The sequence below is a fragment of the Crotalus tigris genome, unplaced genomic scaffold, assembly GCF_016545835.1.
Source record: "Crotalus tigris isolate CLP2741 ecotype Arizona unplaced genomic scaffold, ASM1654583v1 scf7180000017668.6805642782:7212621, whole genome shotgun sequence".
Taxonomy (NCBI): domain Eukaryota; kingdom Metazoa; phylum Chordata; class Lepidosauria; order Squamata; family Viperidae; genus Crotalus; species Crotalus tigris.
Window position 1 is genome coordinate 3,394,800 of NW_024096554.1, and position 27,907 is coordinate 3,422,706.

The following is a 27,907-nucleotide window of genomic DNA, read 5'->3' on the forward strand; positions in this document are numbered from 1 at the left end:
ACTTCAGAATGTAAAAACCAAGTCTTTAATGGAATAACACAAATGACAATAACGACAAAAGCAATCAAAGGCAAATTACACAAGCTTCATTCATACATTACATTCTAGATAGATGCACATTGTAGTCTTCGAGGAAGATTCCTGTCTTTAGGTCCCTGCAGAAGAACAGAAGGAATGGGACTACCTAATCCTCAGGAAAGAATGATATTCCATGGATGCTTCCTTTTATCAATGATGCAAGATAGAAGCTCTTTCAGTTTAAATGACATGATAAGCTTGAAATTGGTCACCTTGGTTACCTGAAAATTATAATATTGCAGACTTGAGTTTTATCTTGATTTGGGATTATTAAAAATAATATTTAGTATATAAAATATAATAAATACATGAATGAACCTGATAAAGTATTGCTATTATATAGTAATAGCAATAGCAATTAGACTTATACATCACTTCACAGTGCTTTACAGCCCTCTCTAAGCGGTTTACAGAGTCAGCCTATTGCCCCCAACAATCTCGGTCCTCATTTTACCGACCTCGGAAGGATGGAAGGCTGAGTCAACCTTGAGCCGGTGAGACGTGAATTGCCAAACTGCTGGCAGCCGGGAGTCAGCAAAAGTAGCCTGCAGTACTGCATTCTAACTCCTGCGCCACAAGGGTTCTATATGTTACAGTTGTGCAGCATTTTGGATGCACTATGGAAAGGATATTTTGGAGATGCATTTGTTGGCAGCTCCTTAAAACATTTGGATTTTTTCCTGAAATCCCATGGATAGCTATTCTTCACTACTGCAGTGCAATCTCAAGATCCCATGCACAGCACAGCACAATCCTACCAAAACTTATATTACTGAAGGTGTCATACAGATATAGCTGGTAAGTACTATGCAAAGAGAGGTAATGGTTAACATTGACTTAATTAAGAGAAATGACTATTGGGAAATAATAGACTTGGACAAAAAAGACATTATCTCCTAAAATATGATTAATAAAACCTATCAAATGATTTGCCCAATCTTCTCAAAGAGCTTTGCAAAAGATAGCTGCCTGGAGAGTTAAATATCCTAATTCAAGGAATCAAAATCCCTACAACAATTAAAGCCACTTGTCAATATTTAATACTTCTTTCTTCTACTTTTCCAATGCAAGAAATATTTTTAAAATCACATTTTACATGTTTCAACTTTGTCAACTGAATTTCACAATTAAAAAAAATGTGCCAGCCCATACTCAGGATTCACCTGCAGTTCTGCAGCATCTAGTTTTTGTGACCATGTAGCTTTGTCATTTAAATAACTAAATAGGTAATTGTGTCAATCAGCTGCCTCCAATATTGTTGTTGTTGTTGTTAATTACGAAGTCGTGTCCGACCCATCGCGACCCCATGGACAACGTTCCTCCAAGTCTTCCTGTCCTCTACCATCTTCTGGAGTCCATTTAAGTTCACACCTACTGCTTCAGTGACTCCATCCAGCCATCTCATTCTCTGTCATCCCTTTCTTCTATTGCTCTCAATATTTCCCAGCATTAGGCCCTTCTCCAGTGAGTCCTTCCTTCTCATTAGGTGGCCAAACTATTTGAGTTTCAACTTCAGGATCTGGCCTTCTAAAGAGCAGTCGGGGTTGATCTCTTCTAGGACTGACTGGTTTGAACGCCTTGCAGTCCAAGGGACTCGCAGGAGTCTTCTCCAGCACCATAGTTCAAAGGCCTCAATTCTTTGGCGCTCAGCCTTTCTTATGGTCCAACTTTCACAGCCATACATTGCAACTGGGAAAACCATGGCCTGGACTATACGCACTTTTGTTGGCAGGGTGATGTCTCTGCTTTTTAGAATGCTGTCTAGATTTGCCATAGCTTTCCTCCCCAGGAGCAAGCGTCTTTTAATTTCTTGGCTGCAGTCCCCATCTGAGGTGATCTTGGAGCCCAGAAAAATAAAATCTGTCACTACCTCTATTTCTTCCCCATCTATTTGCCAGGAATTGAGAGGGCTGGATGCCATGATTTTGGTTTTCTTAATGTTGAGTTTCAAGCCAACTTTTGCAATATTAGTATTTCCTATATTTGTTGGTATCATGAATTTCCTGATTGCACATAATATTTGTTAGCAGGGCATTCTCTATGTATTTCTGCCTTTGACTTCTTCAGCTTGGTTTCCTTCAGATTGTTTGCTCACATTTTTGTGCCCCTAGTTTATAGAATTAATAAATTGAACCATGAACTAGATTACTGCAACATATTGAGCCACATGTTAATCAAACACTTTGGTTTTTGTGCTATTGAACCATGAACTAGATTACTGCAACATACTGAGCCACAAGTTAATCAAACACTTTGGTTTTTGTGTTTTACAAACCCAACTAAGGTGTCTTATTCTTTTTACTTCTTTTGCCTTTTTTTCCTTGCTTCAGCTTATACCTGGAACTCCCTAACAAAATTACATCATTCTGCTTTTTAAAATTTTTATTCACATTTCTTTGGAGAGCTTAATTTTTGCATGAAGACTTTGCACAAATTTTTGGTTCCCATTTGCTATGGTTCCCATTTACAATGGGTTAATAATGCTCTTTAAATCTTTCTAATTCCATGTTCTATTAGCCTTAGTCATCATGGTCAAGACTGAGGATATTTATCAAGAACAACTAAAAAGTTTAATTTTATTTACTCTGTAATGAAATTAAGTCTAATCTACTGATGAGGATCATGGTGAACATCATGGGACATTCCATCTAAGCTTATTGGTGTAATGTAACATATATAGACAAAGTTTTGCTGATCCTTATTTCTTAATCAAGTTTAGAATTAACTGTTGTTCAACTATTAAGAGCCTTCTAATCAACAAGTCACTCTCAGTGAGTTTTTTTTAATCCTTAGTGAAAGAACTTTTAAATATAAGTTTAAGGGAAAACTAGGGGAGGATCAATGAAGAGAAGGACTAGGGGTGACATGATAGCAGTGCTCCAATATCTGAGAGGTTGCCCCAAAGAAGAGGAAGTCAAGCTATTTTCCAAAGCACTTGAAGGCAGGACAAGGAGCAATGGATGGAAACTAATCGAAGAGAGAAGCAACCTAGAACTAAGGAGAAATTTCTTGACAGTTAGAACAATTAATCAGTGGATCAACCTGCCTCCAGAAGTTGTGAATGCTCCAACATTGGAAGTTTTTAAGAAGAGACTGGACAGCCATTTGTGTGAAATGGTATCGGGTTTCCTGCCTGAGCAGGGGATTGGACTAGAAGACCCCCAAGGTCCTTTCCAACTCCATCATTATCATCATCATCATCATCATCATCACCATCATCATCATCATCGAAAAAGAATAATTGGAACATTGATTTTGGAAAGTTAAAAATGGAAGATTTTTAAATTAAATTTAACAATCTTTGAAGAATTAAAGATTATTAAAAGTAAAAGGAAGGAATATAAAGTGGGTTTACATGATCAAGGTTAAAAGAGCTACATCATTATTTCTGATAACCCTTAATGGATTTTTATTGAGCAGGACTGAATGACTGAAAGAAGAGATTATTGCTGCATTAAGTTGTTAAAATTACTTATACTTGTTGTGAAAAAGAGGGAAATTACTTCTTTATACATTCATATACTTTTCTTTTTCTTTGCTATATTCTTATTTTTTCTTCCTTTTCTAATTTTAAAGTTTTTTTCTTTTTTATGCACTTTCTATTTATTATTTTTATTTTTTGTAGTTCATATTAGTCTTTATCTGTATAATTGTAATATTTAACAAAGATTAATAAATTTTATTTATTTAAATTGCAATACAATTTTATGTAGAATGAATAGATACAACTGAACACCATCAGTTCCCTTTAGCTTTGGCATCCTCCCCGTATCCTGTCCATAATATAAATTTATTTTGGCTTTCACTCTATAAAAGCCACTAAAATAAATGAAACATTTGATAATCTGTACATCAGACATGTCAAACTCGCAACATCACATGACATCATGAGATATATCGGGACTATTTTGCCATTGCTGGCAATGGGGTGGGCACGGCTTCCGGATGACATGTCTGGCCCGCGGGCTAGCTGTTTGACACCCCTGCTCTACATGGAAGCCTATTTCTATGTATTTTCTATGCTCCTTAATACTATTTATCCTATGCCTATTTCATGACTATCTGAGTCAATATCTAGCTTGAACTTGTTTTCTGAATTCTTAAATTGCTATAATTCTAACTTTCTTAACCTATTAAAATGGAATTCTTTTGTTGTATTACTTAACAATTTACAACCATGGAATTCATTATCCAATAGCCAATTTACATTATAGTTATATCATTGCGTATGATTCTTAGGCTTACCACATCTGGATTGCTAAAATATGGATAATCAGTGAATGGTAGCAAAGAGATCTTCTCCTCCCCCCCACCAATATCTCTTTGTTGGCATTTAATTTTTTAAATTAGAGGTAAATTAGAGACTTAAATCAGGAAACTCAAACCCCCAGCTTGTGGTTTGGCAACAGAATAGGGAGGGCAGCTGGCCAAATTCAGGTGGATATTGCAGGATTCCCTGGGCTGGTAGGAGGGGAGAGCTCTATGAAAAGCCTGGGGGAGTTGTGTAGAGCAGTTTGGTTCATTTTATTCATATTTTTTTTACTTATTAGAGGTTTTTCTATTAGTGTATTGGCCCATTCCTTATGTGGCACTTGGGGCTATTTGAGTTTGAGATCTTTTTGAACCTTAGCATTACTGCTTTACCCTTTAGTTCTTATACAAACTGGGAATAAGAATTGGTATTTAAATGATTACAGAAAGCTATGGAAAATATTTTAAATGAAACACCAATATTTAAACAGCAACATATGAAAGAAGAGATTAAATAGAACAAAGGATTTATTTATGGAATTTATCTGCTGCCTCAACCCAGGTAGATTACTTTATAATCAAGGCTGCATTGCTATGCACTGTGTGAGAATAAGTCAAGGCATGAAATAATACAGGTATTTACCTACCTGATACCAGTTATATATCATACAGATATCATATAAATAATATAGGTAACTGGATATTTATGGTACCAAGAACAAATTCTCCATTTCTAAAGACCGAGGCATTCTCAGTCTATCTGAAAATTCTATCTGAAAATAATGAAGGTAACTAAATTTTCAGAAGGAAAAACACAATAAAGAATACATTAATAACACTGAATTGCCTACTGATGTATGAATTCCACAGTTAAATAAAAAAATCACATACTGCTGATAGAAGGAAAAATGATCAAGCTTTGATTATGGAGAAACTAGTAAAGAGTAAGCATTAAAATTACCTGACTTTCTGACAGTCTTCCTATAATAAATGTACATATAGGATGATACATATTAGTTATGAGAATTATTCACACATATATAATTTGCCTAATAAAATATTTGTAAAGTAGATGGAGGATAAGGACAAGTCACTGACAGCCTGAGCATGTGAATAGGATACAAATCAAAAATTAGTTCTAATTACCGCTATTGTTCTTTGATTACTCCAGAAAAGTTCAGATTATGAATGAGAACTGAATCACCTGTATGATTTTACACAGCAACAAACAATGCGGAGAACACAGACATCCACTACAAACTATGATGCAAAAATTATGTAACATCTGTTCTCCTGTCACAATAAATCTCAGCCTTTTGTGTTTGCTGTTGGATATAAATATGTAAGTCACAAGGTATATGTCATAATGCACATTTTATTACTAGCCCGATCCAAGCAGACATTGATGATGTAAGGCTATACAAAGTTATTAAAATTACATTGTATTCTCTGTATGGGAGAATAATTTAACATATTTAATTTAACATATTTAAAGTTTTATAATTTCTAAACTAACGGAAAATATTCTGCAAATCACATAATGGCTTACCCACTGAACAATTATTTCAAATGTTGCATATGCTTCTTTTCTTTCTGCAGCATTGAATTGTACATGAGAAAAAACAACAGAAACTGATAGAAAGAAACATCAGTTACTAAGCACTGATTTGTTTTATCTCAAGGAGTTACATTTTTTTCAACAATGTTGCAATGATAGTTGGGTGGAAAAGTTTTAGAAACTGCACTTCATTTTCCTGGTGTCCCTTAAATGACTGGCAATGTTGGTTCTCAGTATGTGTGTGACTTGTTTTCTGTGCAAATATAATTTCTGCCTTGCATTTTTCCTCACCTTTGCCTGACATTCTGTGTCATACTGGTTTGATGTACACATGTAGTTCAAGCTTTGCATCCACAACGACATTATCCTATTACTTTGATTAAAGATTCATTTTGCAATAGCAAAAACTGGAAACTGCTATGAAAAAGGTGAGCTCTACATGGATGTCAGGACCAGAAATTACTTTTGCATTGGTTGATTATGTACCATCAAGTCATTTTTTGACTCCTAGTGACCAAGTAAAAACACATTTTCTCCTTGATGTTCTATTCCTAAACCTCTTCTTTCAGGACACTCATTGTCACTTTGACTGAGTTCAGTACATCCACCTTGCATTGGTCATCCTCTTCTCTTTCCTTCCTTTCCAACATTAGAGCCTTTTCCAGGGAGCTAGTACTTTTATACATGTTTCCATAATTAATTAATTAATCTCACCGGCTCAAGGTTGACTCAGCCTTCCATCCTTCCGGGGTAGGTAAAATGAGGACCCAGATTGTTGGGGGCAATGTAAATATATATATATACATTGCTTACTGGTGTACACCGTTTAGAGAGTGCTTGCACTTAAAGCGGTATATAAGTCTCATAAATAAATAAATTCTATTAACATAGATAAAAGCTACAGGATTTCCAACTCACCACTGAATACAGAAATGAAACTATAGGACAATTATCAGAAGCAGCAGCCACTGCTATCGCTCACCTTTCTTAGCTATGAAGGGTAGAAAAAGTGAGCAGAAGTAAAAGAAATGGCCACTGCTTCTTGCATGTTATTTTGGACTTTCAGTCCCAGTGCATTTGAGGACATGAGAGAGAAAAGGGATGATGCTGCATCAGCCAGGAGGAAAGTAAATGAAGTACCTACTCCTAACACAAGTGGTGACTGAGTGGCCCAGACAAGGAAACAGATTGGCATGATACCGTTCTGCAGGCAAAGTCAGCAGCCCAAATTGTCCCACTAGACTGCCTAACAAAAGGCAGTACATGATCCTCTTACTGTAGTGTATCCAATCCGTCAGTGATGTGGCTGGAAAATTAAACCCATTGAGAAAAGAAAACAAAGACACCATCAAAGCCAAAGGCCATCCACAATGTGGAATGAGGACCGTCCATTCTCCCTGTCAACATAGCTCTGGGGGAATAACATTTATGAGATTTAGCTATAAAACCATTTTTTTTACCTAGTTCCAGCCATATTAATCTATTACAGCAAGAACCAAGTCTTGACCCACTCAAAGACTCATGCTTATCATCGCAACATTTTTTAAAAACACTGAGAAAACACGTGATCCATTCTGCCAATTAAAGTATCAGAGCCTTAATTATTACAGTATCATTCACAATATGACCCCTTATCCCTATGCAATCCAACCGATCCTGGCCTTGGCTCACTATTTTCTTCCTGCAAAGCCCAGAAGAACAAAGAGAGTTGGAGCTGTTAAAAGTAGATCAATCAATCAGAATACAGTTGGAAGAGACCTTTGAGATCTTCTAGTCCAGCCCCCCTGCTCAAGCAGGAGACCCTATACCATTTCAGACAGGTGGCTGTCCAGTTTTTTCTTAAAAACCTCCAGTGATGAGGCATCCACAACTTTTGAACACAAGCTGTTCCATTGGTTAATTGTCCTCACTGTTAGGAAGTTTCTCCTTAATTCCAGATTGCTTTTCTCCTTGATTAGTTTCCATCCATTGTCTCTGACTTTGCCTTCTGGTGCTTTGAATAATAAGTTGACCCCCTTCTTCTTTGTGACAGCCCCTCCAATGCTTAGATACAGAGTCTATTAATAACAATTTTATTAGGGGACAATCAGCGGGTCACTTTGTGATAGCCCCTCAAATACTTAGACACGGTCTACCTTAATAGCCACTTTATTAGGGCACAATCAGCCGCTCCCTTCATCTGATAGGCTCTTAGTCTCAAACAGTCACAAGGCAGCGATTCTATCCGAGGGAACCCAATCTGAAGGTTTTCGCTCCTTTCGAAGCACCTGACCAGCGTCTTATCCTCCACGCAGTCCTTAAGAGGGCCGGGGAATGTAAATGCGGGCGTGGGTGTCACTCGCCGCGGCGAATTACGCAGGACCCCACCTACTTCAAGGTAAGAATCAGGATATATCTCAGTTATCTGCGCTGTTCGCAACTCACCCCACCCAGGCGGTGGCAGCAGCAAGGCTCCGGCCGTCCCACAAGCTGGCACCGCGGGGTGGGCGTTCCGTACTAAAGACAGCGCACAGACTTGGGCCACGCTTCAGTTGCGAGAGCGCCGCCGAACGCGCGGGCCGAAGTAGTCAAAGCGGAAGCGCGGGTTTTCCTCAGTAGTCGCGGTGGTTTCGATCGAAGCCCACGTAGAGCGCTTGAAGGGGGGGAGGGGTGTCCCCGCCACGTGCAGCCGGACTGAGCGGAGGGACCCTCGCTCTTTCTCACTCGCCGCTCTTCGGGACCGCCGCTGGTGGCGGCCAGCTGGGAAACGCTCCGCATGCGCCGCTCGAGGAGGCGAGTGGGAGCAGAGAAGGGCTCCAAATTCAAACGACGGTGGCAGCGAGGACACCGGAGGAGCAGCCCGAAGCCGAGCGGTCTAAGAGCAGCAGAGCAATAACCGGGAGAAGAAAGAGGCGGCGGTGGGGAGGAAAGTAAAAACGGGAGTCTGGAGGGGGAGTAGGAGGAAAGCCGAGGCCGGGTGAAGAAAGGGAGCGCGCCAGCGAGGATCCGTGGCATTCTCTGCCGACGGAGCGGGGTTCGCCTTGCTCTCCAGCCGAGGCACCCCTGAGTCATTTCCTCTCCCTTCCTCTGGAGCTGAGGCTACCTGCTGTGCACCGCCATGGTAGATAGGGGTCCTCTGTTGACGTCGGCGATTATTTTCTACCTGTCCATCGGAGCAGCTATCTTCGAAGTACTGGAGCATCCTCATTTGCAACATGCGGCCGAGGGTTACAAGCAGAAAAAGTCGGAGCTCCTGAAAGAGTTTCCCTGTCTGAGCCAGGAGGGGCTAGATAAGATCCTGCAGGTGAGTTTTAAAAAAAGCTTCTTTCCCGCCATCTCTTTCGACTCGAACAAAATGGGTTGTCTTCCTTTCAAAAGTGCATTGCTGCAGATTCTCAAAGGGCGCCAGTTAACGCTGTAAGCTTAAGCAAATGGCACCTGCAATAATTAAAATATGCGCCTGCCCTGCACTCATTGCTCTCTCTCTCTCTCTCTCTCTCTCTCACCTTGCAAAAAAGAGAGATATTGTCCTCGAAATTAGACGCCTTTGGTTTTCTCTTGGAGGCAGGAGGCAGGTCTTTGAACACAGTAAAAACATTGTTCAACTCTGATGGCCTCCTGCTAGGTATGTGTCTCTTCCTGCACTGAATTGCACAAACTTAACAAGGCATGAATAATATCCAGAGACACTGAATTCTGCTACAGTGGAAAGTATGGATTTGCTGAACAAATATTGATATCTGAAATTACATTTAAAAGCAGGTATCTAACATATCCAGATTCACCTGGTTCATTCTCTTATACGGTGAAAAACCAAGCTGGTCGTATTTTAGCAGGGATTATATGTTTTGCTAAGAAAACACTGAGTGCCATATTGGTGCATTTATCTCAATAGCAGGTGCTTTGCTTGCAATTTCTTTTTTCCCAAATGTTCCACAGTAACATTTCCAAAATTTACCATGTGAGCAGGTGAAAACAACGTATTTATGTCACTAATGTGCAAGGGAGGCCTACTTTGTAATCAAATTTTTAGTTGTAAGTTTTCTTGCAGTTTTTGAATGGTGACGTTTAAGATTATTGCCAAAAAGGTTAGGGTTATATGTCAACAGGCAAGTAAAATTTCTCATTGTATACAGCCTAACCCCTTGAATTTGCTGGTGTATCTCTGGTTCTCAAAAGGTCAAAGGTGAGCTTTGAAATAATTCACTGGAAATTATCCTCCATGTGGTATGGGTTATGCAATGTTTTGTTCCTTCAATATTCATTCATTCATTTAAAAAAAAAAACCCTGCTTTTGGACTTTCAGTCCCAGTGCATTTGACACTTTTCTAGAGTGGGTAGAAAGGCTGAAGACTTCAAGAGAGTTTACTATAAGAACCCAATTAGCTGAACTTCATAAGGATCTGAAAAACAAAGGAGGGTGCTGAATGTGTCCTTCCTTGGTCTTTGTTTTGCCTGCCCCTTCTTATCTATCTGTTAAGCTCCATTAAGTAGGAAAGTTTGTCTGGCACTTGTGTTAAGCTCTGTCTTGCCCAGAGGCCAGAGAGTACAATAAAGAATGCAGTATATTTGTTATGACTGAGTGAGTCACAATTTAGGCCAAGTCCTTGCTGCACTTCTAGCCTTTTGCCTTTTGCATAGAAATGTTAGTCTTTAGCATAGAAATATTAGCTGTTCTGCAGTAGCCTTTTAAAGAAAGTTTTTCTGGATAACAATCCAATTCTTGCAATATTTAAAGAATGCAAATCTTTTTTTGAAGATGTTTACAGTCTTCAAGGAAATTTCCTGTAAAAGAATAGCTTGTTTGATATTGGCATTACTCTATGTATATATATATATATATGGATTACATTATTTTTTTTTCTTTCCTAGCATTTGTGGGTGCAGGGTCTGCTTTTAAAATTATAGAAAAAAAATAATGTGCACCATATGGCTTACTTTCTAGAAGATCGTATGTTTGAGAAAGGAAGGCACAAGCAATACAGTTCCAGTGCAAGTCTTCCACCTGTGTTTTTAACTTTTTTGAACTCTGACAAATGGGTACAATCTGAACCAGTTACTGAGTTTAGCCTAGGCTTCATGTTTGGAATATTATATATTTTCCTCTTTCCATTCTTCTGTAAGATGGACAAATTTTCTGGAGGTAAGAGGGGGGAAAGGCAAATAGTTTTGTTATAATGAATTTGTATATCACATTTTGCATTTTACACGTAGCATCATTCACTTTGCACAGTGCTTTATAATCACTGAATTGTCTTCAATTTGGCTTATGTCATTATGGCCATTAATACCTTATTTAAGTTGAGTTAACTGAGATTGGGAGAAATTAGTGCAAAATTCACTGGATGAACCTATAATGTAAGCCAAATAAATACATCCTGATATGTCATGATCTGAGAGAACTGAGCTAACTAGCATGATGTATAACCTCTATTTCAGTCCATGAATTCAATTACTCTGTGTCTCCATATTGTTCAAATTATTCTACAGCTGGATTTTCCTCTTGTCCACTTGTAATTGAAAAAGTCCCCTGTTTCAGGACAGAGAAGTTATTAAACTTTGATGCATCAAACAGTGCTGCTCTGTTTACTTGTTCTTCATAGACTTGTATTTTCTTGTCTTACACCTACGTGGGAAGATGCTTGATAGACTTCTAAATTGAAATTCTTCTACTGCATATAACCCGCTGAAGCGATTGGGGCACATATACAGAACCATTCACACAGCTGATGGCTATTTCAAATTTTTCAGAAAAGCTGCTTGCTCTATTTAAGAGGCAAGTCTATATACTTTGAAGTATAAGTATTTACCTGGAAAGCAAGACATTCTTCAGAAACTTCTGCTTCTTAGCATTTCCCCTTTCTTCATTGCAGTTTAACAAACTGTACCTAAAATGTACCCAGGAAGTTGGGGAAAGAGTTCCTGAAGTTAAGTTTCAGTACCACTGATCCTACATCTGTTGCTGTACTTGTTGCATCAGTCTAAGTGAAGTGCGGAGTCCATATAATTTAATTGAATGGAATGATCATCTAAGACTATGATTACTAAGACCTTTAAACATGTGTTGCAAGTATGCTTTTTCACGCTGAGCATGTTTTCTCTTTTAGTAAATTTTGAGAGGTTCCTTTTCTTTCTTCTTCTTCTTTTTTTTGGCAATACAAATCATTTGTTTTCCATTTCCATTAATGAAAAATTTTGGTCACTTTATATTGGAGTATCTAGAACTTATTTTTAAAAGTTCTTAAAGCAGAATCCAGGAATTCTGCTGGTATGACTATCTCCTTTTTTCTTTGCTCAAATTATTGTGCCACACCCATGTTCAAATCCTAGTAGCTCTCATATGCAACTTGGACACAACTTGTTTCTTGCACTCTGCTTATACTGTAAATTCTACCTACTTTTCTTCACTCCCCCAAATTCTGTGAGGCCTGTATCAGGTTTCCAGTTATATATTCTCTTTTTTAAATCTTATCTTCCTCCTATTTTATTCTCAATTTCCTGGAAGTTACAAATAAGCTGTATTTCTCCCCCCCCCACCTTAAAATGGTTGTTTTCATAAAGGAACATGTTCAAAATCAAACGCTAGAAGATGTTAGTTTTAATATAGTGAGGTGTTCTTCTAACTCTGAATTTTTGCACACACAAAAAGAATCCACTCCTAATTAGTCTTTAATCCTATATCTTGAAAATCTGAAAGATGGTGCTTAAATGTAACAAAATATTGCATTTCCATGGCTTTCTATTTCACAGCAGACATTGCTAGAACTTAGAGCAGCAGTTCTCAACCTATGGGTCGCGACCCCATTTGGGGTCGAATGACCATTTTACGGGGGTCGCCAAACAATGCGATCCGCCATTTTCCCCCCTCGGGGTGGCGCCGCGCATGCGCACTGCGCATGTGCGGCACGTCCGTGTGACGGGGTCGCCATCACACAAACGTTGAGAAACGCTGATTTAGAGTGTATAGATTTGTAATGATCTATGAATTGTTTTAAAAGTTGGTGTTCATGCTAAATTTTTCTTAATAATTTTTTACATTTTATGTTGCCAATGAAATAACATAGACATAACTTGTAATGATAAAATGTTCCTATTTTGTTGCTTCATTGAGTCATAAACTGTAACAGTTAGTAACTGGTTTTCATTTCCTGTAACAAATTACATAAGAAACTTTTTTTATTCTTTAAAACCACAGGTGCATTTCTGTCCTACAAGATGTCATGAACTTCTGAATCGAACTGTTAGAAAAGACATTTTTCTTTGTATGTCTGCAGGGGTGTGTTTAAAATAGCAGCATAATCTTATGCATGTTTATTTTGGAACGTATCTACTGATTTTAGGACTTATTATCTAATAAGTATGCATAGGGTGGCAACTTTTCTGGGCAAGAGCTTCTGAAGATTAGCTCATGTTTTCTCAGATGTAAGAAGAGTATCAGTTAGAAATTGTATGGGTACAGGAATGTATTTGTGTTTTGTGAATACTGGGCAACAAAGCAACAAAAATATGAGAATTGTTGGTCCATTACTTTTTTTATACAGAACAATAACGCAGAATTGTTTGGCAGAGTGAGATGAGTGGCATATAAATTTAATAAATAAAATAAATAAATAATGTATGAAAGATAACATCACAGCTTATCCACTGGGCTAATTTTATTTTTCTACTTACATTTAACTTATTTGGGCACAGTTACATTGATTGATACTCTGAATGGGTCACAGTACCTGATGTACGTTTGGGTTCCCTACAAAAATGTTAAAGCTTTGCTCCTACCTTTTGAATCCCATGGTTCTTAGTTTATACTTTTTTTCTCCTATCCCACCTTAATAGGAACATGTTAACCCCAACTCAATCAAACTACATCATGTCAAAATCAAAGGTGTCATTTTAAAAAAAATATTTCTGAAGATTGAGGACTTATATATAGTAACAGTATTGGAATAAAAGCTTCTCCAGAACTTTGTTGGCCTTCTATCAAAGATGATTATAAATGCAACCTTGCAACCTCTGATTACTTCATATTGTCAAATGTAATTATCATTTGTGAAACTGAAGTGACAGGCTGTCCTTAGAAATATGTTTATGAAAACAATGACAATTCAAAAATGGGTTAATTATATCATACTCTACTGAACAGTATCATTTAGTCATGAATCTTAGCATACAGGTAGTCCTTGACTTACAATCATTCATTTAATGACCATTTGAAAGTACAACGGCACTGAAAAAAGTGACTTATGACAGTTTTGCACACTTAACAACTGTTGCAGCATCCCTATGGCCATGTGATCAAAATTTAGATACTTGGCAACTGGCATGTATTTATGTCAGTTTCAGTGCCCGGGGCTATGTGATCACCTTTCACCACTTTCTGACAAGCAAAGTCCACGGGAAAGCCAGATTTACTTTACAACCATGTTACTAACTCAACAACAGCAGTGATTCACTTAAAAATTGTGGCAAGAAAGGACATACAATGGGACAAAACACACTTAAAAACTGCTTTGTTTAGCAATAGAAATGTTGGGTTCAATTGCTGTCATAAGTTGAGTATATCATGGAGGGTTTATATTTTCTTATATCAAATTAATTAGCCAGGGCCTTTTTTCACACTTGATAAATTAATGCAATTTCCACTTTGTCAGTAGTCAACCACTAGGAAAATGAAACTTGTTTTCTTTTTTTCTGGTATCTCTGTCTGATTGATTGATTGACTAACTAATGGGCTGACATACTCTGTTATTTAGAATGTGAGCAAGATAAATTTTCTGCACTTCTATAGTAACAGGTTGAATGTACGCCCATCTATCTTAGTGCACAGCTTTGTCTAGTTGATAGGAAACTTGCAATATGCCATTAAAGCACTTTAGCCTGATTCAGTTTTTGTCACAGTGTCATTTGCATCTTGCAACACTTCCCATTACATCTTGCATAAAATTAATACAGTATTGCACTCTTTTCTCTCCATTTCCTGTCTTGTATTTTTAAAATAAGGATATGTTTGCCAGTTAGTTGTTTTTTGTTTTTTTTTAAATGGGTGTACTTAAATTTGGACAACATTTTTGGACAACTTTTTTATTGTGCTCTGACAATTTTACAGAAGTAAAAATATAGTGCTAGTGTTTAATTAAACACATTGCACCAGTGCTGGTTGATAAAGAAGCAAGCAGGCAGCCATATAATCCATTAGTTTCTTGGAGGCAAGCTGGGAGAGTTTCTCCCTCTTAGCAAAAATAAATAGGATTTTTTTTTTCTCAGTTGGATAAGTTGGTGAAAGGATCTTTATTAGCATTGTAAAAGAAAGGATCCCAGTGACAATCAGAATAGCATGGGAATGGGAGGGCATCCCCTAAAAAAGGAGGGGAGAGAAATTATCATATTGTCATGACTTACAAATTGATAATTTTTAGAGAAAGCCGAGTCTTGTTTAAAGTAGCATAGCTTTGAAAACTTATCTTAGCACACCTCACTGTATTTCCTTCAGGAAATTATATTTGACTATTGTTCTTTTTTTAAAAAAGTATACTCTATAATTATGGTTCCAGTCTTATGTCAAAATGTGTTGTCAGTGCCTTAAGAGAAATGTTTGATTCACATGTCAACAGATAGGAGAGAGTAAATCTGATTATATCTCTCACCTCTTAGGTTTCCTAACAGAAGACTTGAAAATGTTGCAGATGTTGTTACTGATAATGATTTTGTTATTAAAATATTATGGGAAATTTTATATGAAATGTACACCTTACACAGCTAACAGAAAGATTTCATTTTCCCCCCACAAACATGCAATTTGTAGCCTTAAAAATGTTGATAGGATTCTATACTTCCTAACTCCTAGATTTTTATCTGAACCATTTTTAAAAAACCCGTTTCTAAATTTTACAGGCTACCAGTGAACAGCATTAGGTCCAAATGACATTGCCATAGAAAAATGTGAATTTGTCTCTTAAGTTGATCAGTTCATAGCACAACCAATGCATTCTTTTATTTGAGTAGGTTTCAAATATCTTAAGATGGTTACTACTGGCATTGTTCTCAGTGCTCAAAATAGTATGATACTGTCATGGTGCAAATATCTATTATTGACAGAATAGACCTTTGCAACTCAAAATTCTGTCAAAATGTAATTGTAGAAGCATTATAAAGGACCAGTCTCCCTTCAGGTTATCCCTTTCTCCAGTACATGTATCAAATATGATGGGAACAGAATCTTCCATCCAGCTTGAGTTCTTTGTTAATCAGCTTCAGTCCCATTATCTGCCCACCAGTTGTTGGATGATCACTTCCCCTCTCATGTGCTAGAGTGCATGTTATCTGGCGGGGCCAGGGAGAAACAGCGCTATCATAGATCTTATCCTCTTTCCTCTGTATGAGTTGGGCAATAAGTAACTGTTCTAGAATTGTTACAAGATTATTTCATAAGACAGGTAGTAGTTTGATTTGATGGCATGCATAAGTCTGTTTCAGCCCTACATCTAAAAAAGTTTGGTTCATCCATGGTTCTTATGAAAGCAGATTACATGTGGAAAGTGCGTATTGGAGCCAAGATCCCAAGACCATTTGACACCGTCTCCTTACATGTTTGACATAAGTTTGTGCAGAGAAAAGTCTGTAAGCTTTAAGTTTACCATGCAGCTGTAGATTTTTCTCTATGGTGCAACTGTGCTTAAGAAATTAATCCTAGCATATCTTCCATTACTTATGCTCATTATGAAATTAACTGGGAATATAACTTTATCTTACATTAATCTCTGGATTCCATAAAGCCCACGAGAAATCTCGTGATGGATCATGCAGTGTACTGATGTCATGAGAATCCTGGTATTTTGCATGAAATCAAGCCACTGAAAGGTCAGGCTGTGATGATCTTGTGTCCCCTTTGGAGCCTTCTCCGACTCCAAATTGAAAGTATGTGCATAGGAATTACAGAGGTTTATTTTGTTGACATAATTTAAAGGGAAGCATCTAATTTTCCAAAGAGAAATGATTCTTTTAAAGCATTAGAAACTCTTCATGCCAGCTCCTGCCAATCATCTACTAAACTACATAAATTCAGAGCAGAGCAGTTTGTATTACAGACAGTGAATTAAGGACAATGGTTTTCACAGCCTTTTAAGATAGATAGATATACCATACCATTGTCTCATTTGGATTAGACTGCAGGGTGGGGGAAAAGCAGTTGCAGCAGCTACAGTTAATTCTAAATATGAATACTGTAACATATTCGTAGTTTTAAAAGAAGAGAATGCTGTCTTTGATAAAGCATTTTCTTCTGCCCTACATATTCTGGGTATTGTTAAAAAAATTAAAAGTCACTAAGTCAGGGTCCCAAATAAATGTGTGTTGCATCACGAAAGTATCTTGAATTTCCTTGTTGGAACTGGAGCAGAATATTTTTCCAAACCAAACCTGAATAACTTCCATTTTTAAATTGGAAAGAGTAACCAGAAAAACTTTTGACTAAGGACAACTACCTAAATGATTGGCTATTTCTGTCATCTGCTCTATGAAGTCCATTTCTTTTGATTATATATAATCAATTTAAAATGTTGAAGAAATGTTGTATCACAGAGCAGTTTTGCTAAGCTTCTAGAGAGATTTCTCAATGTTACTTTCCCAATTTTATACAATTAAAGTAATGTTAAACAGTGATACATTTTATCTTTGAGATGTAAAACTATAGTATAAAATGTGTGTGACAGTAGTAATCCATGAAACATTTAGGCAGTATTCAAGCTTTGATTTTGAAGACATCTTAAGAATTTATATCCAAACCTCCTCCAACATGGACAGCTGCTTCTTGGACTGAAGTCTCAACAGCTGCTGTCCCTTTTGTGACCAAACTTTTGAGATGATCACATTTCAGGCTTTATGATGCAATAACACTTGCAGCTGCACTTGTTTCAAAAGAAGGGTGTTCCGTTTTCAGTGGTTATTGAAAATGCAACTTGGCTAAAAGAAGGAAGTTTGTGATGTTTACTTTTTCTTTATAAATAGATATGGAGAATATTAAAATGGGGGCAAGGTGAAAAAGAATACTGAATAGAAACCTTTTGCTTCAAGCAAATGATGATCTGTTAAAAATGTGAACAATAGCAGGTTTTCCTTCCATGCCATCACACATGCAAATATCTCTTAATGTAAATATGGTCTCCTTTCTTGGAAAACTTGTTGGTAAGATCTGCTTGTATACGATTTATCAATGTAACATACAACTATGTTAATTATATAATGAGCCAACCACAATTTGTATAAAGCATGAAGTTTTGGTGCCAAAAATACTATATATAGTCATAATCCAGTGTTCAAAGTACGGCTGTTATTTATTTCTTCAATATAAACTGCTTTAAAAGGTCCATGCTTCCTTTAACAGTTAGATTTATTACCGGTATATATCCTATTAGCTAAATTCTAATTGGATCGTTGGTGGGAACATATACCATACTTGAAGAGGTTTTGCTCATAGTTATTGTTATGTCCCGAGCCTTTGCAAACGGCTCGGGCGTTTGCAGGCAGTCCCGGGCAGGTGCAAAGCTGCCCGGGACCAGACAGGCTGTCGCCAGCGCCGTGCGCATGCGCGGGTGCTGGCGCGGGAAAAGTAACCCATTTACCCGGGAGTTGCCTATATAAGAGGCTGCGAGGCGTTTGGGCGAGGCTGAAGCCATCTTCCTGTAAGCTGAACGCTGAATAAAAGAAACTGAGAACTCCAGCTGCTTCTCGTGTCTGTTTTCCCGCCACGGACTCAACACTGGCGACGAGGATGGGATGCCTTGCACTACCTGGAAAGGAAAAAGTGTAAGCTTACCCAAGGAGTCCTGAGCGGCGGAAGAGGAACGGCGTCGACTCGGCAGCTGCCCGCCAATCCGGTGCGCATTCGGGGGTAGGCTGGCTGATAGACCCGTCTCCTGAAGATCCGAAGATGGCGAAAATCGGAAGGCTTTCGGAATTCGACGTCTCACATCCAGAGCGGTGGGAGTCCTACGTATCCAGAATGGAGAACTACTTCAAGGCAAACCAAGTGAGGGAAGATAGCTTGAAGGCGGCCACCCTGCTTTGCGTTTGCGGCCAAGACGCCTTCGAAATCGCAGAAAACCTTGCAGCACCTGTCCCAGTAGAGTCTGTAAGCTACGCAGACCTGAAGAAGCTGCTGAAGGAGCACTTCAACCCCAAGGTGTCCGTTATCTCATGGCGCCACATCTTTGAACAAAGGGATCAACGGTCCGGTGAGTCAGCCAAGGAATACATCGCCGCGTTACGGAAGGCCGCCAAGCCCTGCGAGTTCAAGGACCTCGAGGAACGACTGAGGGACCGATTCGTGTGCGGGTTAAGGCATCGAGAGCTACAAAAGAGACTTTTCGCAAAGGAAGAATTATCCTTCCAAGACGCCTTAAGGGAAGTCACCGCAGAAGAAGCAGCAGGCGGCGCCGTCAAAAACATGCGGCCGATCAGAAACAGTGCAGAGGGTGCGTCCGTGCACCAGGAAGACGTCCGACGAAACTCCGAGGAGGATCCGGACGAGGAAGTCGACCGTCTACACCCCGCGAAGGAAGAGAACCAGAAGGGAAGCTCTTCGGCTCCGCTCAAGTGCATCGGCTGTGGAGGTCGCCACAGGAGAACCGACTGCAAGTTCCGCTCCGCTACCTGCCGGGCATGCGGTAAACAAGGGCACATTGCAGCTGTGTGCCTGGCCGACGAAAGGCACAACCCCAAGAAGAACGCCTGAAGGGTACCAGATTCCCCAGCCAGAATAGGGTAGGTTTTTGCGCTTCGCGAAGAAGCATCTGTAGAACAGGCATACACAAGCCCATGAAGAAAAAGCTGTCACTCAACGTGAAGCTACAAGGGGTCTGCCCTGTCCATCATTTCATTGCATACATTTAGGAAGATTTGTTCCAGAAGTGGGTCTAAGGCCAAGTTAAGGCCTTCTGATATTGTATTAACAGATTTTCAGAACTCAAGAGTGTGTGTTAAGGGGGAGGCCACCCTTAACGTGCAATACAAGAGTTTTGAAGGTCCACTAGACTTATTAGTAGTAGGGGGTGAACGAACGAGTCTCATAGGACTCGATTGGTTTGAGGCCCTGGGGATACACGTCACAGGACTCAACAGCTTACAAACACTCGACCTACAGGAAGTCTGCAAAGAATTTGCAGATGTTTTCAGCCCCCAGCTGGGCACATTCAAAGGACCACCTGTGTCCTTAAAGCTAGACCCCACTGTCACTCCCATTAGGATTAAAGCAAGAAGGGTCCCTTTTGCTTTAAAAAGTAAGATTGACACTGAACTAGACAAACTAATCCAACAGGGAATCCTAGAACCTGTTGATTCCAGCCCGTGGGAGACCCCCATTGTCACGCCTCTAAAGGCAAATGGGGACATTCGCATTTGTGCTGATTACAAATGCACACTCAATAAGGCATTGCAGCAACATGCCTATCCTGTTCCTGTGGTCAGTCACATCCTGGCCTCTCTCAAGGGGGGGGCGTGTTTTTGCAAAGCTTGACCTAGCTCAAGCATATCAACAGCTGCCTGTTGATGATGATGCTGCCATAGCTCAGACCATTGTGACCCACAGGGGAGCCTTTAAAGTAAAAAGGCTACAGTTTGGAGTAATGTCGCTCCTGGGATTTTCCAAAGCGTAATGGAAACACACTACGAGGTATACCAGGGGTCTGCCCCTACTTTGACGATGTCTTGATTGCAGGAGACTCCACACACATTCTAGCTGAAAGGCTTAGGGCTGTTCCTGTTAAGATTCAGGAAATCAGGCCTCAAGCTCAGAAAAGACAAATGCAAGATTGGGGTGCCTTCTACTGAATTTCTGGGATTCAAAATTGATGCTGCTGGGATTCATCCTGCTGATCCAAACTAACTGCTATTTTAGAAGCACCCAGGCCAAAGTCTAAGGCCGAACTTCAGGCCTTCCTAGGCCTCCTGAATTTCTACAATTCTTTTCTTCCCATAAAGCTAGTGCAGCTGAGCCTCTTCACAGGCTACTAGACAAACAAGCTGGTGTGGCTGTGGTCACAAGCACATGAGGCTTGCTTTAAAGAAGTCAAGGCCTTGCTCACTTCTAACAGTGTTCTTGCACATTTCAACGAGTCTCTCCATGTGTGCATCGCTTGTGATGCGTCCCCCTACGGGTTGAGCTGTCCTGAGTCCCCTCAGGTCTGATGGAACTCAGGTTCCTATTGCATATTACTCCAGAACAGTGTCTTCTGCTGAGCGCAACTATGCTCAGATAGACAGGGAGGCTCTGGCTGTTGTTGCTGGGATTAAAAAATTCCACGATTTTCTATATGGCAGGCATTTCACGGTCTTCACTGACCATAAGCCTCTGCTGGGACTGTTTACCACACGTAAGCAGACTCCCCACATCATTTCCCCTAGAATGCTTAGGTGGTCTATTTTCTTGTCTGCATATGATTTTTCTTTACTCCACAAGCCTGGGAAAGAAATGGGCCATGCTGATGGCCTCAGTAGATTGCCTCTGCCAGTAGTAGAAGCTGACCCTGCGCCAGCTGTCAACATTCTATCAATCCAAGCCTTGCCCGAGCTCCCTCTTAGTGCCAGGGATGTTACCGCTGAAACAGGTACAGATCACACACTTTCACGTGTCCGCTCCTGGGTCCTGTCCGGGTGGCCTGAGCACTGCCCTAGTCCTGAGTTTCAGAGTTTCTGGTCCAAAAGGAAACGAACTGTCCCTTTCTCAGGGTTGTCTGCTTTGGGGAAACAGAGTTGTTCATTCCCACCTCAATGAGGACTAGGGTCTTAGAATCCCTCCACGAGGGTCATCCTGGCATTGTTCGTATGAAGGCTCTTGCACGAAGCACTTGTGGTGGCCTGGTTTAGATAAAGATAATTGAGGCTAAGGGTACACGCATGCCACCTGTGCCAACGATCTCGCCCAGAGATGCCCCAAGCTCCTGTGCATAGATGGGAGGAAACACAGTCCCCATGGTCTAGGGTGCACATTGACTACGCTGGGCCCTTTCAGGCCAGTTCTTCTTGGTCCTTGTTGACAGCCATTCAAAATGGCTTGAGGTTGTGCCTGTCTCATCCACCACCACTGCAAAGACTATTCAGGTACTGAGGGGGATTTTTGCTGCACACGGGCTGCCAGATGTCATTGTGTCCGACAACGGCCCTCAATTCACCTCCTCCGAATTCCAAGCTTTCTTACAGGCAAACCTGATTCGTCATGCCACGTCTGCGCCTTTTCAACCGTCCACCAACGGTATGGCTGAACGCATGGTGCGCATCGCAAAGGACGCCTTGAAGAGACTCACCTACGGGGACTGGCATCACAGGTTGGCTGACTTTCTCCTTTCTTATCGCACCACACCGTCCACTTCTACAGGGAGAAGTCCAGCTGAACTTCGTTGGGGGCGCCAACTTACTACTAGACTTGACCGGTTGCATCCGGACAGACTGCCTTCATCTACCGCACATCCTAGGGCACCTAGACAACTACTTGTGGGTGCCCCGGTTTGGGCTCGCAATTACGGGCCTGGTCATACATGGGTCCCCGCTTCTGTGTCCAGGATCACAGGTCCTCTCTCCTACGAGGTTGCCCTTGGACAACGGTCGTGTCCTGCGGCGGCACATCGACCAACTTCGCTCTAGGCGAGACTTTTCTGCTGAGACTCCTGGGTCTTTTCCAGGGGGGGAGGGGGACCCTTTGGAGCAAAGGGAAGGGCAAGAGCTACTGCCCATCTCCACTGAGGGAGCCACAAACGGCTCGTCCCAAGGTTCTGCAATTGCTCCGAAAAGAAAGTCATGGAGCTACCCACACAACAGGCACTCACGCCTACTCCAGCCAGGGAGTCACCCCGGGGCATACTCACTTTCCACACACATCACACAGCACTCCAGCAACGGAGGATACCCGGGGGCATCCCAACAAATCATTCCCCGCAAGAGAGCTGGCACACAATTCCCAAGGTTGGCCTGACCTTACCCCAAATCCTACAGGGGGTCAAACATACACAGAGTTAGTCGAGGAACCAAGTCCCGACTACAACAACCCTAGCACAAATCAGGGAACACCTGAGTTTTGGGAAAGTACAGAAACCCACACGAGCCCGAGCACAGAATGGGGTTCAGGGAATGGACAGCCTCCTGACAGGTCTTGGACTGACCTAGGAGGTTCTACAGAGACGCCCAGCAGCGGCTATCACTTCAAGGGGCCTGAGGGTCTACAGCTAGGTAGGTCAACCAGGTCACAAAGTAACAGAAGCCCTGGCCTGACGAGCCCGGTGGGCAAGCAAGCAGGCCAGGCATCGGGGCACAGTCCTTGGAAGACACCAGGGCACAATAGAGAGAACAGGCTCACGCCTCCCTCCAGTCAGGGGACTTATGCCAGTAATCCAGAGCTAAGAAGGTCACAGAGAGCAAAGAAATCTCCCAAGTACCTAGAAGACTACATAACATTGCTGGCAAAGCAAAAGCCAGTAAACAGTGGGAACATTGGGGAGCAAAATGTCGTATAAAATAAATGTTGTATGTTGGTAGTAGTTTTAGCCCGGGGGAAAGGGGTGTTATGTCCCGAGCCTTGCAAACGGCTCGGGCGTTTGCAGGCAGTCCCGGGCAGGTGCAAAGCTGCCCGGGACCAGACAGGCTGTCGCCAGCGCCATGCGCATGCGCGGGTGCTGGCGCGGGAAAAGTAACCCATTTACCCGGGAGTTGCCTATATAAGAGGCTGTGAGGCGTTTGGGTGAGGCTGAAGCCATCTTCCTGTAAGCTGAACGCTGAATAAATGAACCTGAGAACTCCAGCTGCTTCTCGTGTCTGTTTTCCCGCCACGGACTCAACAGTTATGATTTGCAGTACTATAGAGCAGGCATGTTTTTCAGTTGTCCTGTCATCTCTGCCTCCATATCCTAGTGTCCTTGAACTATATTCTCTTCATGGATGAGAACTTGAGATCCAGCTTATAATATTTCTATTTATTGCTATTTCTTTCTAACATCCCAGTCAAAAAATGTGAAAGGTAATGCACAATTTCGAGAAACTTGCTAAAAACCTTTGGTCTGAACTGAGACTCCACCAAATGGCTGCAGCGGATAGAAGCCAAAAAGTTTTATCAGGAAAGTTTCTTGCAGGCATTTACCAAAACCTGGAGCACTTACTAGATGGACATTAGGGCTAGAATATTTGGGCTGCAAAAATCAGGAAAGCCTCTCAATAACAACAAGGATTTAAATCCCTGTACCTCTTTGCTGTTATCTACTGGTCTTCCAAGTGTTTGCAGCCCAGATTGAATACAGTAGTCCTTTAGACAATGTCAGATTTCATGAATCCCTCACACCACTTGAATAATATTGGTAAAATGCAGGCATGAACTGTCCAAAGTAATTGCATATTAAATGCTAACCATGAACTTGGAGAACAAAAATAATTTTCCTTGACCATTCTTCTCTGAACACCCAGAAATCTGTTAAGAGGACAAGTATATTTACATGAGCTGAAAGGGTCTGATGTAAATATCATGTAGTTTTGTTAAAGCAGCATGGCTAGAGTTTGGTGTAATAGTTACTTTAAGTAAAATTTTTAGAGCCCTATTGCTTTTAATTTTTTTCATCTAAATTTCCTGGGTAGCAAAGTACAATGAGATTTCTAATTCATTAAAGTTTAATTATGAGTCTTAGGTGTGTTGCTGATTTTGATTCCCATGTGGACACAAAAGGCTTGGAATACAGTTCAGTGACCTGTCATATGCTTATTTCTATTGGCTATAATTCTGTGTATGAACGGAGAACTGAATGAGGAGTAATTTTTTATCTAAATTAGGTCATTATAAAGGTAATAAAGGTTCTATTATATATAATACTATATTCTGTATACAATAATACTGTAATTTTATGAATATGCAGGTGCCACCATTTGGACAGAATATATCCTACATATTATTTTTTTATGTTATTAGGGGATGAAGAATAACTATTTTATGAAGGACTTGGAGGTATTATTTCTTGGCTGTATTCACCCACATATCACACACACACACACACACACACACGCACACACACATACAAAAACACATATTGCATATATACAGGTCATGAAGTATAAAGTTCAAGAAAACAGAATTAGATGTGTTTATCTCTACTACATATCTCTCTGTGAAGAAGATGCTGATTAATGTGAGAAAGGATTATGTCGAAATTACTTTACTTAGAATAATATATTTTATTAGAGTCATCTGAAGGCAAATGAGAGCAGCTATAAAAATATGAAAGCAACAGAAGAAAAAATGAAATGGTCTGTGTTCAGCAATTCATATCTGGATTAAAATTGATTGCATTTGTGCTAATGTACAATAATACAACTGCAGTTTTACTGTTAATCATGCATACAAGTACATCAGTATGAGAATATTGACAGATAAGCCTATTCCCCATGCTGTAATTTCCTTTGTGTTGACAAAAAATGTTTCTAAGTAGAATTTTTTAAAGGCCATAAAATAGAGAATTATGAAGAGCAACTCCATGAAACAGCAAACAGTTGTGCGTAACTTTGCTTTTTATAGTTTGTTCAAACATTGCCTTTTTAATTATATGGAAAATATGTTTTCTTTAATCTTGCTTGATCTATCTACATAGGCCAGATAGATGCAGATTTTCTATGAAAGTGTTTATATTTCCAGTGGCCCATACAAGCAGTTTCTCAGATTAACATATCACATTTAAAATATATTACTTTTTTCTTGTGTGTCTAGCTTTCTGGAATTTATAGCCCAATCCTAAGTAAATTTATTGTAATTAAGGAAACTTAGTATCAGAGAAATGTGCATAAGATTGGTTTGTCTTAAAGATATATCTAAAACTGCAATGATAAAAAAGGTGGTCTAGTGCTTTAAAAAAATCCATCAAGCTAACAAATTTCTTAGAAATGCTTGCAGGAACCTAGAAAACTATAGAAGGTTTATATATAATGCTGTACAATACAGAAAACTGGGTCTGTTTTCCATTTCCTTGCCATCAAATTTCATAAATTTAAGAATCCCATTCATGGTCCATAACTTATTGGAACCATTAATAATAAATTCTGCCCTTTTTAAAAAAAATTACTTTAAAATTAGTATTTTGTTAAGAAGACTCATTATCAAGAGATGCTGTTGTCTTCAAGAATGCTTCTAATTTATTAACAAGAGGTAGCTTCTGTGATTTGAGGACAGGGAGAGAAAGCAAGTTTAGTCTTACTGAGAAGCATAAAGCAGAGATAACTTTGTTTTCCTTAGCTTCTACTTATTTGTTCTGAGATAGTGCAGCTAGGTTAAAAGTTCAGAGATGATACTGATTTGCCTTGGGTGTGATCCAGCAGTCTGAGTCCTAGTTTTTCATGGAAAAGTACTCAGCTCTGGATTACTATAAGCAGGATTCCAACCACATACTATGCTTAGGCTGTCATATTTTATTCCTCTGTTAAGGATTTTTTTTTTTTTTACAAATCTATATATTACATACAGTATATGGATAATTTGCTTAAGATATCAGTTATGTTTTGAGATAATTTATCAATAACTATAAGGTTTTGTATTCCCCACACTAAACAGTGATAATAATCCATAGATTAAATACTTTTAAGCATCCTTAAACTTGATTGTTGGATAGACTTTACCTTGGTATGCATATTCTGAAGCCATTTATCCTGGTATTTCTAACCCTTTTTACCTCAATTTATGTTGATTCCATTTGTTGAAGCTTGAATCATTCCATTATTTACAGCAATGCAGTTTATCCCATATTCCATCTCGCAAAATAGCCTTAAAATATCTATGAGTAGCAGTACTGTTATATAAATATTGAAAGAACAATAAAAACCATAATCAGATCTATATTTTTCTGTATTAAAAAGAGCTTCAACATACATCAGAGTTCTACCCATGCTGATTTTTGAGTTGAAAATGGTACATATCTCTAATTTCTTAATCTCTGTGCAATCCCTATTTGTATTTACTCAGATTGCTTTATTGATTTCAACCAGATTGCAATCCTTATATTTTTAATGAAAAATTAAATTTTACTTTTTCCACAATGATATCATTTTAATGCATAAGTAGCCTGATAATAAGAAAAGATTACATCTAAACATTTATTTTGATTATACTCTGATTCAAGAAATAACCCATTGCTGTGCATAAAATTATCTAACTAAGCCTGCACAACTTTGAAATATTCATACTGCAGCAGAGATAATGCAATATCACAGTGAACTTTGTTGCCACTCTTTGCAAAGATAACTACAAAAGGAATCGGTTTTATCTTATTTATTCATCAAATTTACATGGCTGCTCATGTCACAAGAAAGAATTGCGGAATCAGCAGTCAGCTGCTGAAATGAACAAATGGTATCTATTGGCAACAATCAGTCCTATACAAAAGACAGTACAGGAAAACTTGACTAAAGCCTTAGCAAATTTAAACAGTTATCAAAGAATATAAAGTTAATAAGTATAATTTGAACTTTTTTTTACTTTTCTTTGTGTGAGTGGATCAAGAGAAATGGAAACATGTTACTTAGACAGTTCTTGCAAAGACCTATAGTGCAAAGGGTAGAAATTCATATTTATGTGATGTAAAGTGAATTTTGGTCCATGTGATGAATCACTCTCATTTTAATTAACGGATGAGAATGAGTATGCTGATTTTACTTCTCAATTTTACTCCAATTAACATCCATGCACTAAAGGTAAATTTTAGTGCTCCTTAAAAGTTTGAATTTTCAATATTTCTGCATAAATTTGATCTAAAACTTGAGGTATTCTCCACACAAATCTCAAAACTAAATAAAGAGAATCTAACTGAATCAATGAGTCAAAAACATATTTGTTCATTGAGGAAAAAGCTCCAAAGTAATATGTCTATATGTAGCAAAAGTATGTGACTTCTAGGAATTAACAGTTTATCTGAATGGGAATTCAATCAATGAGATGATAATCAGGGCTCAGTGTGGGAGGCTTTCTCTTATTTAAAGAACAGAATTCTGGGTATTAACTATCAAAATTGGAACTTCCCAACAAAGGAATGTGAAAGT

The 27,907-nt window shown here is 39.4% G+C and overlaps 1 protein-coding gene across 1 annotated transcript in view; it reads left to right on the plus strand.

The window, feature by feature from the left end:
• The first annotated feature begins 7,810 nt into the window (after window positions 1–7,810).
• The window catches only part of KCNK5 (potassium two pore domain channel subfamily K member 5), a 41,360-nt gene continuing 21,263 nt past the window's right edge, over window positions 7,811–27,907 (plus strand). Inside the window, exon 1 of the mRNA XM_039337103.1 lies at window positions 7,811–9,170. Coding sequence (XP_039193037.1) covers window positions 8,985–9,170 — 186 coding nt within the window. The 5' untranslated portion in view covers window positions 7,811–8,984. The remainder of the gene's footprint in view (window positions 9,171–27,907) is intronic.